Below are 11,713 nucleotides of genomic sequence, written 5' to 3'. Positions count from 1 at the left end.
AAAATTTATTTTATTTGAGCAGTAATGGCCATAATTGCACTGTCTGTACTGAAAAAATACAAGAAATTATGGTATTAATGCAGATAATTGCACCTCAATGCTACATAGGATGTAAGATATTACAAACAGGACATGACTCATCTTATTTAACCCCAGGACAAACAACCTGATATATCACCTGTAGAGATGATGGAATAGATGCCAGAACCAAACAGTATATGCATGCATGCATCTGATGCATCACAAAATTTGCAATTAATGTGAATAAAACATACAATAACATTCTTTAAAAGTAATAGGAGTCCAGTGTACACAAGTCACAGTGAATCAATCCGTCCTTGAACAGTATATTTAGAATGTTTCAGAAAACTAAAAGCAATCTGAAATGAATGAGTACCGTGCTGGGTGTTAAAAAAAAGCCTGAACAACCAAGGAAAAGAGAAAAAATTGAGCACAATTACAAGGTTGCAGTTTGAAAGGGCTTCATCAACAGTAGGAAAGAGGGAGGAGGGAGATGCGTAGGCGAGAACTTAGCTCACATAGAATTGCTGATCGATGTTTAAAACTTGTGTATACACACAAAGCACATGCATAAGCTCATGATTTTGTTTTCACATGTTACTTTGCAGCTCTTGAATTAAAAAAAAATGTGAATAATGAAAATAATCCCCTATGACAGCAAAATGCAAAAGACAAAATAAAGTATTTTTATCATGTTAGAAGGTAATGAAGTAGGTAATGATGTCAAAGCTGAACATGTGTAGACAAAATTCAAGCACATAAGTATGGAAATATAGAGAGAGATGTTGGTCTCACCTAGGTAAGGTGTTGGGCGCACTTTATCACATATTTTATATCACGTATATTCTCCTTTACAAGGGGTATACATCATAACACTGCACAATACCCACTCTTGACTTTAAGTTCATTATGGCTTCAGACAAAAAAGTTTTCAGAAGTTTGCACAGCACTAAAGAACATGAGATTTGAACTTCAGATGGCCATTAACACATTCAGTCTTTTCATGCAAGACTATTTTAAAAGGAGAGTTGCTAAGCAACTGATCATAGTTTTCTATTAAGAAAAAGAGTGAAGAACTTGATTCTTTGGGTTTTTAAATAAACAAGAACATAAAAAAATAGAAACTATAAAACCAGACAAGCGTCCTTCAGATTGTTCGCTCATGGCTCTCTCATTCTCCTCTCTAATCCTCATTATACAGTATACACAAAACTGATAAGAAAACTATTTTCTGGCTTACTAATTAACTATTTAGTGGCTTACATGTACAGGTATGTGTACTAGAAAAGAAAAGAAAAGAAAAGGAAAGGAAGAAGAAAAAACACTGAATTTCAGTTGTATTGACATTCACATGAATTTATCTGAAGATCTTAAAGGAACAGATGAAATGCCAAATGATATTCAAATAAGTATTAAAATCTCATAATCTATCAACCCCACTTTAACTCCACTTGAAATGTATCTATCATGATCCGTTTATTCAACACATAGGCTACATCTGAATGATGAAGAAAGTAAATTTATATTTTATTTAGGCTATATAGCCTATATAACACTAGGCCTATATGTAATGTGGTTATTCCGTTGAACTCTGCTTTAAAACTGACGCAGTGAACACATTTTAATGGTCTATAGTGGTAACCAAAGACGCATATCTTCTGCGATTTGCTAATGAGTTTGTATAGTCGTGGTGCGTATGGGGAGCAATCGTTGGATAAAGCAATTGTTTTCTTAATCGTGGTTGTTGTTTGTTTTCTTTTTCTAATTATATGTGAGGCACGAGGGCTGTGTAGATGTAATGTAGCGAGTTATCTGCCCCCTACTAGTAGCCTAAAGTAGATGCGACTGTGGTGTAATAACTTTCCTAGGCCCTATCAGTTTACATTTGGTTGCTGTCATAGAAATGTGATTGACATATTTAAGTTCTCGCGGTTTAAAACATCGCATTAGAAGGAGCTGTGTGAAACAACAGTGAAGAAAATAACAAAAGCATCTCCCAGCCAGACGCACCTGCTCTGAGCGCGCAACAGGATAGAGAGTTAGGGGCCGTTCACACCGAACGTGTTTCTTTCGTCCGCCCGCACTGTAATTTGATTGATTTTCTTTGTAAAAATCTGGTAAACATGCGCTAGACGGACGTTTTGCGTCTCGTTTTTTAGACGCCGTGCCAAGTTTAACTTCAACAGGTAAACACGCGTTTCGAGACGCCCGCGTTCTGTTCCATTCGTTGCGCTGCGTCTTGCTTTTAGCGCAAGAACGTGTTCGGTCTGAACGGCCCATAGGAACCACTGCCTCCGTTTAATTTTGTCCAAATTTGGCTCTGCGCGTTGAAAGGGATCCCTTATTTATCCTACGTCATCATCATAGAACGACAGCAGCAATATGCGGAGATACCTGGACTCAAATCCATGTATGCACGCCCCCTCCCATCATTTGTTCAGGCTCACTCTCTATATAAAGGGGTCTGCATGCAAAATGTTCTATTAGAATCTTCATACGAAAGCAAGCAAGCAAGCAAGAGAGAGAGAGAGAGAGAGAGAGAGAGAGAGAGAGAGAGAGAGAGAGAGAGAGAGAGAGAGAGAGTGAGAGAGAGAGAGAGAGTTGGCCAAATAATTAATCAACAGAACATCAATAGTAAAACTTAAGTGACGATAGAGGATAGCCTATATGGACGAAGGAAAATGATTCTCTCTATGCATAGTTCTACTTGTTTCAAATATTTGAAATATTGTCAAAAGAAGTAGCCCCAATGATGGCTGAGTAGCAATACTTGGAGGCAGTCAACCAAAAGGCAATTTCGCCCAGAAACGGCTCTTGGAGCCACATACAAGAAAATGTATCGGTCCACCAAAGGAGCATCGAAGGCTCGGAGAGATCAAATCAACGCAGAAATTCGCAACTTGAAGGATCTTCTCCCCATCTCCGATGCCGACAAAGCTCGTCTCTCGTATCTTCACATTATGTCCCTTGCCTGCATTTACACAAGAAAGTCCCTCTTTTTCGCTCAAGGTAGGGTAAACTTTCTTTTAAAGAACTTTTGAAAGATAATGTTGTGACTGAAGTTGTTGTGATTAAGGAATGACTGTATATGTTCCAACTTAAATATGGTAGGACATGGCCTATCTGAGCCTGAATCTGAAACTTTGCCTCTGTCCAGAGTTCTGAAAAGTAGCATGACTTCTGTCTGTGGTGCTGATGTTGAGCCATAGCCTATTACCCTCTCACTGCTGTGGATTAAGATCAAAATGTACATTGTAGCCTACCTTTTTTCATAAGCCTCAGATATTACGTTTAAATTTGAGCCTTTTTTCTATTTCTCCATTTTTAAAAAAAAAAAATTTTCTCTATTTTCTGTAAACCTGCTATGGCACAATATGTATTTTAAAAAGCGCTATATAAATAAATTTAAATGAACTGAATCATCTTGAGTTAATCGTTTTATCTTTATCATTAGCGGCAGGTCATGATGGGAGCGGGGGCGCCCTGTCTTTGCCAGAACTCTCGGAGCTCGAGCACACGTTACCGGGCTTTCTCCTCGTGCTGACGAGTGAAGGAAAACTACTGTATCTTTCGGACAACGTCGCAGAGCACCTTGGTCATTCCATGGTGAGAATCAAAAGTATAAAATGTAAAATATATATAAAAAATAAAAAATGAGTTGCAAGTGTAACTTTGTCAGTAGTTTATATCAGGCAAACTCCTCGCGAGCAGTTTAGCTATAGACCTTATTCAGAGTAGCGCCGAATTAAGTTTTTGTCGGGAATGAAAACGAGGCTGTGAGGGATAGATTAAAAGTCTCCTGAATGGTTGTTTGTTGTTGTTTGAAGCGGTGCTGATCGTTCAGCTGACGAGATATTGACGAATACAGTGCATGCTCTCACAGCCTTGTTTTTTAATTCCAGTAAAAATTGAATGGTTTATAGGTGCATGTTGATCATAATTATTTGCTGTTCAATCAGGTTGATCTGGTCGCTCAGAGTGATAGCGTGTATGACATTATTGACCCAGCCAACCATTTAATCGTGAGGGGCAACTTTGTGCCAATCACCACACCTGACACAGGTAATTTACACTGCTGCTTTGCCACCATATTTTTAAGCATAACATTTCAAACAAATTGAGGATTCATTATGGGCTAAACTGTTTCTATGTATACATTATAAAAAGATCAGCTTCTTTGATTATCATTCTTTTTTTCCAGACCGCTTCTTTCGCTGCCGATTCAGCACATCAAAGTTTGTGAGGAGGCAGGGATCAAGGAACAAACTTACGCTGGTACGAGCGCGCTGCCTGCCACCTCCCTTCCACGCTTCTTCCTACTGGACCTCCAACCCAGTGTGGGTGTGTTTTTGCTCTCCCCTGGAGTCCCTTGTCCCACACCTTTCTTCAGCCAGTAACCCTCTTCCCACTCCACCTGCTGAGCAACCGTTCCTCCTGGCCTGTTTCCAGTCACAGCATAGCAGAGACATGAGAATCCATGCAGCCCAGGACAGGTATAAGTCCAGTAAATGTGCCTTTTGTCTCCCTGCCAGTGTTGTGATGAATACGTATTACAAGCGAGGGAATAATCACCTTGTCTTTTCTTTCTCAAGCAGTGTAAGCATGTACCTTGGTTATGGCATAGAGATTCTGCGCTCCCGCTCGTGGTATAGTCTGATTCATCCTCGCGATCTCTCCCATGCATCTGCACAGCACTGCGCCTTATGTGAGTACAGATTCAGATGAGACAGATTTAGAGATTCAGATTCATGTTAAGTGTGTATTATGTGGTGTATTAATTGGTCATTGTGTCCATTCTCAGTGCATGAGGGAGGTGAGAGGCAGGTGGAGATGGTGGTCCAAGTAGAGGCGGCTGACAACTCATGGGTCTGGCTTTATATCGTTGTTCAGCTGGAGACTGGAGAATATCCCATCAACTGCCACAACTACGTCATAAGGTACAAAGACTCCCAGCATTTTAGCTTTTAATATACTGTAAAGCTAAGTATTTACAAAATTTTTGCTATTGTACTTTGAAAAATCCTAACAGTCTGTCCTTCTCTCTGTCCATCCCTTAGTGAGTCTGAAGCTTGGTCAGTGCGTCAGCAGTTGTACTCAGAGCAGAACCAGCTGGCTCTCCTGTACCAGGAGGCACGCCAGTCCTCTGACCCTCTGTCCAGCCCAGACCAGGTCTTCACACCCAGCAGCAGTGGCCTGTCATCCCAGTCCTTCGACTTCAGCTTCACCACGTCTGGTCGGAGTTCCTCTGAGGAGCTTCCTAGTGCCTCTGGCCCATCCAGCATGGTACTTGGCCCTAACCCTCTTCAGGGCTTTTCTCAGGATGAAGAGAGCCACCCGCAACCACATGGCAGTCACCAGATGTGGCTTGCAGAAACTAGAGAGCAGCCAGATAGATCAGCCCTGACAATTTCTCCTGAACATCTGACCAACTTGAACAATATCCCATCTCTTTCTTCAATTCCCCAAACCCATGCCGCCCCTCCACCCCTTCCTCCATTCAAAGCTCCTAAGCGCCAGAGCTCAGAGGAGTTTATCTGTACACCACCCTACACCCCTAGTCTAGCAGAGGGCAGTTTCACGTTTGGTGGCGTGTCCTTTAAATCAGACCCCAGTAAAGTAGGTATTGGTGCTGCAGGTAAAATGAGGCAGCCTATGACCTCAGCAAATCACCCAGTGACCATGTCTGCTTGTGTTGGGTCAACAGTGCCAGTTCAACATTGCCGCAAACGTCTTCACGAGACATTTCCTCCTATTCCCAATAGCCCAGGGAGTGATGAATGTATTATCATGGCATTGCCAGAGATCAGGGGACCTCTATATGTAGACGTCCCTCATTTCCCATTCTATGGTCCCCCGGAAGGCCTTTTAACCCCAGAGGCCTCACCCATTAAACAACCCCGTTTGAGTTTTTTCCCTCAGGTGGAATACATTGAGAGAGAGAGAATGGAGATCTCACTTCTGGCTCAGTATATAAGCACTTTAGCTGAAGGTTTCTGTCACGAACAACCACAAGGCAAATCAACTCCCCCTAATCATGAATCCATGCACAATTCCACTGCATCTTTTGAGGGGCCAAACTCCTCCTTGGCTCACAATTATGTCTCTATGTTTGAGGAGAAGGCATTAGATGGCGTCCCTCATCCAAATCTTTCCTCCACCTCCCCCATACCTCCCTCGCCTTACTCATCTTCATCCTCACTCTCCTACACTCTGTGTTCCCCTTGCACCCCTATAAGCAGCTGCTCTCCTGTCCACACACAGGAGAAAGTCACTCTGATTGGTGTACACCACCTTTGTAGCGTCCAGTCGACGCACTGTAATTGCATGGCAGGGGGTGGGCTGAAGGAAGAAGAGCGAACAGACGAGAGAAAGGCTTTCACTGAGAGTGAGATGGACATGGAGGTGATGCCTCCAATGACGCCCTCCACTGTCCCAGCCTCCCAAGGATCTGTCACAGCTCCAGGCCTTCCTGCCCTCACCCCTGCTATGCCTTGTGCCCAGTCCCTCCTAGAGGAGCTGGTCACCATGGAACCTGTGTTTGGGGCAGCTGTCCCAATGACTCCTGCCATGAGGCAACACACTGAGTTGTATCAACTCCCTTATCAAGGTGGACAACAGATCTTCTACCAAGGTATAAAATTAAAAAGAATTTCAGATTTCGTTAGTATAAAGTTTCCATATTTCTGAGATTTCATGTCTAAACTTGGCTCTTTCTGTGTCTCTTTTTCTTACAGATGGAACCAGTAACCACATGTTTTAACATAAGTCTGTGACTTAATTGATGAAGTATGGCATATTGTCATCTTTTACACAAATATTTTCCTGAAATAATGTAGTGGAGTAAAACCAAACTGAGAGAAGAGAGAAGAATTTATTTATGTTTATAATTCAATATCATGAAGTCACATGAACATGCATCCTATTTATATTGGACTGTCTGAAAATACTTAAAGTATAGTTGATAAGGCAATTTTACAAAGTGCCACTTTGTATTCACTTATAGTGAAGACTGTGTTTTACAGAAAGAAAATGTTGGATACTAATGAATCACAACTGTATTTCTTAAGCCATTGTAGAGTTCTACGGTTAAGTAGAGGATTGATTCCTACTCTCTATTTGATTTTCATTAAACTTTGTCCATAGTAAGTGTTGGTGTTAGTGCATGAAATGCTTACAGTCCATAATAAATGATATTCCTTTATGTTTTATACGTTAAGAAAACATGAGTTGGAGATCCAGAAGTTTTGTTACGTAGGATATACCTAGTAAATATATAATATTTTTTTGTTTCCACAAAGAATATCTTTGAATTTCATGCTCTCTTGTTTTCCAAATATGTAATGTATATGAGATTCAATTAAATGCATCAAAGTGAGGTGCATCAGTGTCTGTTCATTGTTGCTGCCCCCTCTATTGTGCTCTGCCCTCCCTCCCTCTCATTCACTGCCTTTTTAGTGTGTCTCCATGGTTTCCTAGGACTGACTGACGCAAATGATGAGGTGCTATCTATTTTTCCTGATGTACACTCTTGACACAGATGCACAGTGGAGACAATCAGCCTCCTACTCACTCACACACACACACACATACACACGCATATGTTCACTGAATGTATACTGAACAGCGAATATTCAGCCCACACTTTCCTATTATACCTGGAAGCTCACTGTGCATGATAATACCCTATATGGCCTTTCCTGTCTGCCCAGTGCTCTCTCTCTATCTCTGCTTCCATTTTTTCTCTTGTTGCTGAGGGAGAGTTCTTCCATTTGCAATCTCCACCTCCAATGCCCCTAAAACATTTGGTAATTATCTGGTTATGCATCTTTTCATTGAGTCCGATGTCCAGGTGCTGTGCTGACTCTCCCACACAGAACCACTGGCCATCTTACGGCCTCATGTCCAAAAATAACGCTGGTCCCCCCACTACACTCTTTGAATGAAATTCGGTCCCACTCTCAGTCTTCTCTTCCTGTCCTTGTGAGAATGATGTACTTTCAGTGATGAAGGGCAATAAAAATAGACTGAACTCAAAAGAGAAAGAAGAAAATGGAATAGGGTAGTACTTCGAAAGACTTTAGGTGCTTATTCATCCTGCTTTCCACCCACTCCTCCAGTCAGTCCATTGAATTTCCTTTCACACATCTGTGCTTTCTCATTCATTCCTCCCATTCATTAGTACCCTCTCTCCTTGTGACTCACCCATACCTCTTTAACTCATCTCTCCCTTCTTTGCTCCTTTGCTCTTCAACGTCCTCCAGATACATCAACACAAACAGCTCATGCCCACCTAAATCATAATGAAAATGCAAATATAAAGACACTCTCATCTTGTTTTCTACAAAGAATGAAAAAAATAAATAAAAATAAAATAAAACTTTCTGCATTGTCTGGATTATTCAAAGATGAACAAAAAATGTTCTGTACTAAAGTGTTAATGCCATGATATAACTTAAAACGAAGAATTTTCTTAACAATTAAATGCGTACAAATGTTGCAAGTAATCACATACACTAGCTTTACAAAAAGTATCAATTTGAAATGTCTTGACACTTTTTTTAAGCCTGTCTTAAGAGACTGCTCAATGCTGACGTTCAGTGGTCATCAATGAGAATTACAAAGAATGCATCAAATATTTCCGTTGCACCTATCAGCAAATTCCGTCTCAAAAATATGCAAATAACCTTTTTAAACTTATCTCTTCCATTATTTAGTGCATGTACAGTATGCAAACACTAATATATGTTGATAAACATAACTTATATAAACAATAAAAGATTCAAGAATCAGTATTCTATAATACCACACACCAAGGTTGGTGGTCATTGTGTCAGCGTGTCCAATAAAAAAAACTTTATAAAAATAAAATAAAATAACCTCCAAAAAGGAGGTAACTTAAAAAATGGATTTCAAATTAAAGGATATTTCACATGATACATAATTGTGAACTGTGGTTAGTTGAGCGCCAACTGGGTGCCCCTGCCCACCACAGAACAACAAATGTTACATGCCTGACCCAGACATACAGCACAACAAAAAACAAATAAACACTACAATAGCACATTAAAATAGCCCATTTTAATATTATAATTGTGATATTAACAGTATTTACGAGCAATAGAGTATTGCAAGGGGTGAGGCAGTGAGAGAATGGTGGCCAAAACTCAGATGGTCCAAAAAGGTTCAAAAAAAAAAAAAAAAACATAAAGCCATAAAGGCATAAAGCCAACGTAAAAGTAATCCATACTCCAATGGTTAAATCCATGGCCTCAGAAGTGATATGATATGTGTGATTGAGAAACAGATCAATATTTAAGTCCTTTTTTATAACATCAATCTCCAACTTTGACCAGCCCCAACCAATAGGTGGCTGAATGTGAAAGTCACTTCCACACCAGAATGTGGAAGTGAAAGTGAAGGTGTAGATTTACAGTAAAAAAATTACTTAAATATTGATCTTTTTCTCACACACACATCACATCACTTTAGAAGATATTAATTTAACCACTGGAGACAGATGGATTACTTTTATGATGTCTTTATGTCCTTTTTGGACCTTCTGAGTTCTGGTCACCATTCACTTGCATTGAATGTACCAACAGAGATGAGATGATCTTCTAAAAATCATCATTTGTGATCTGCAGAAAAACACATCTGGGATGGCATGAGGGTGAGTAAATGATGAGAGAATTTTCATTTTTGGATGAACTATCCCCAAAGGTAAATGGTCCTGCTGTAAATGGAACTTCATGGGAATTATATTTCCTTTACATATTCTGAATAGACAGTATGTTAGGTACAGTTAGCCTCAGGGGTTGTTCACACCTAACACATGTTGAGCTATAAAAGCTCAGCAAGTAAAGATGCTGACTACCACACCTGGAGTCGCAAGTTCAAATCCAGGGCATGCTGAGTGACTCCAGTCAGGCTTTCTAAGCAACCAATTGGCCCGGTTGCTAGGGTGAATAGTGTCATGTTGGGTTAACCTCCTCGTGGTCGCTATAATGTGGTCCTCGCTCTCGGTGGGGCACGTGGTGAGTTGTGCATGGATGTCGCGGAGAATAGCATGAAGCACACGCGTAGTAACACGCTCAACAAGCCACGTGATAAGATTGACTGTCTCAGACATGATTTGTCCTCTGCCACCTGGATTGAGGCGAGTCACTACGCCACCAAGGACCTAGAGCGCATTGGGAATTGGGCATGCAAAATTGGGGAGAAAAAGGGAAAAATCCCCCCAAAAAAAAAAGTTTAAGTTCTTTTTAACTTGGCACAGCGTCTAAAATATGCATCGCTCCTGCTTGAGATGTAAGGGTCAAAGACGTCGGTCTAACGCACGTTTTCATAGAAAAAAAGTGCAGATGGATACGAAAATACGTTTGGTGTTAACGGCCTTCAGTCACCATTCACTTTGCAATGCTTATAACAGTGAATGGTGACTGAGGCCGTCAGTACATTCCCTAACAATCTGCCTAATATCTCCTTTTGTGCTCCACGAAAAAAGGAAGTCAAATGGGTTTGACACATGAGTGTTAGTAAATGATGACAGAATTTTAGTTTTGGGGTGAACTGTCCCTTTAACATTCTATTAAATGTGAATGCTTATCTGCTAGATGCCAGTATTAAGTAGTTTAATCTTAGCTCGTTTAAGGTCTGTAATCGAGGAAGATTCTTTCAGGATAAATGTGTTTTCAACATGACAGTAAATGTGTAGTGACAGATATTAATACTGCAAAATATTTTAGAAACCTAGGACAATCATTTTTAGAACAGCGTCAATGCAGGTACAGTGAGAATAATTATTGTGCACTGACACAGTATATTTACATGTCTCACAGTTACACAGAGCACATGCACGTCTGAATCGTGTAGTAATTTAATTTTGTAATTGCTTTGCACAATTTTTAAAAGAGAAATTAAGATGGCTTGTATTGGAAGTCTGAGACCAATGCTCTTGTCAGTTCTGCAGGGTGAATCTTACAAACATGTCAACTTCTATTAACTTCTATTCATTTCAGTTTATTATAACGGTTTTTACTAAACATATTGTCCCAAAGCAGCTTTACAGAAAAAAGAAGAAGAAGAAGAAGAAAAAACAAAACTGTGGCCATAATGGCAAAGATGTTAAAAAAATCTTATTAAAGCAAGCATACATACATAAATACATGTGTGGAAAAAAAAGCATAATAACAGATGTAATCCAGCCAAATAGTAATAATGATAGTTTTGACTTCATTTCTTAATTTATGACATTAAATAATAGCTTTAATAAAATAAAGTGATGCCAGTCTCCATGTTTGTATTTGCAGCATCCTATTTGTTACCTTTTTGGTCTGGACTTGTATTTACCAGGACTATGGCCACACTCAATCAGATGCATCATAAAGGTAAACCTTCCTCACCACCTCCAAAGATCAGTGCCACTTTTAGGCGGCCACAGCTCAAAGCTATAGTTTTGAAAACCATGATAAGGAAACCCAAGAAGCCTAACTCCGCAAACCGCAGATGTGCACGTGTACGTCTCTCCAATGGCAAATAAGCTGTTGTGTTCATCCCAGGGGAAGGACACAACCTCCAGGAGCACAATGTGGTGCTGGTGCAAGGTGGAAGGACACAGGACTTACCAGGAGTCAAGCTTACCGAAGTAAGGGGCAAATATGGCTGTGCACATGTTGTAAAGAAGAAACAGTAA

At 40.3% G+C, this 11,713-nt stretch overlaps 1 protein-coding gene and 1 pseudogene across 2 annotated transcripts; both read left to right on the top strand.

Moving 5' to 3' along the window:
- Positions 1 to 2,609: 2,609 nt before the first annotated feature.
- Positions 2,610 to 7,410, top strand: LOC127431316 (neuronal PAS domain-containing protein 4B-like). Of its 2 annotated transcripts, XM_051681708.1 has the most exons (8): positions 2,610 to 3,030; positions 3,476 to 3,627; positions 3,981 to 4,083; positions 4,223 to 4,514; positions 4,614 to 4,726; positions 4,823 to 4,958; positions 5,079 to 6,652; positions 6,756 to 7,410. In XM_051681708.1, the coding sequence occupies exons 1-8, from the start codon at positions 2,856 to 2,858 to the stop codon at positions 6,779 to 6,781; spliced, it is 2,571 nt and encodes an 856-aa protein (XP_051537668.1). In that variant the 5' UTR covers positions 2,610 to 2,855; the 3' UTR covers positions 6,782 to 7,410. The 2 variants fall into 2 exon arrangements, with proteins under 2 accessions (XP_051537668.1, XP_051537669.1); XM_051681709.1 differs by lacking the exon at positions 3,476 to 3,627 and having other exon boundaries at positions 2,858 to 3,030.
- A 3,532-nt stretch (positions 7,411 to 10,942) lies between these two features.
- Positions 10,943 to 11,713, top strand: LOC127431335 (28S ribosomal protein S12, mitochondrial-like; annotated as a pseudogene).

Source organism: Myxocyprinus asiaticus, chromosome 40 (genome assembly GCF_019703515.2).
Source record: "Myxocyprinus asiaticus isolate MX2 ecotype Aquarium Trade chromosome 40, UBuf_Myxa_2, whole genome shotgun sequence".
NCBI classification, from domain to species: domain Eukaryota; kingdom Metazoa; phylum Chordata; class Actinopteri; order Cypriniformes; family Catostomidae; genus Myxocyprinus; species Myxocyprinus asiaticus.
Note: the sequence above shows the minus strand (reverse complement) of the source record. Positions and strands in the feature narration are given on the sequence as shown.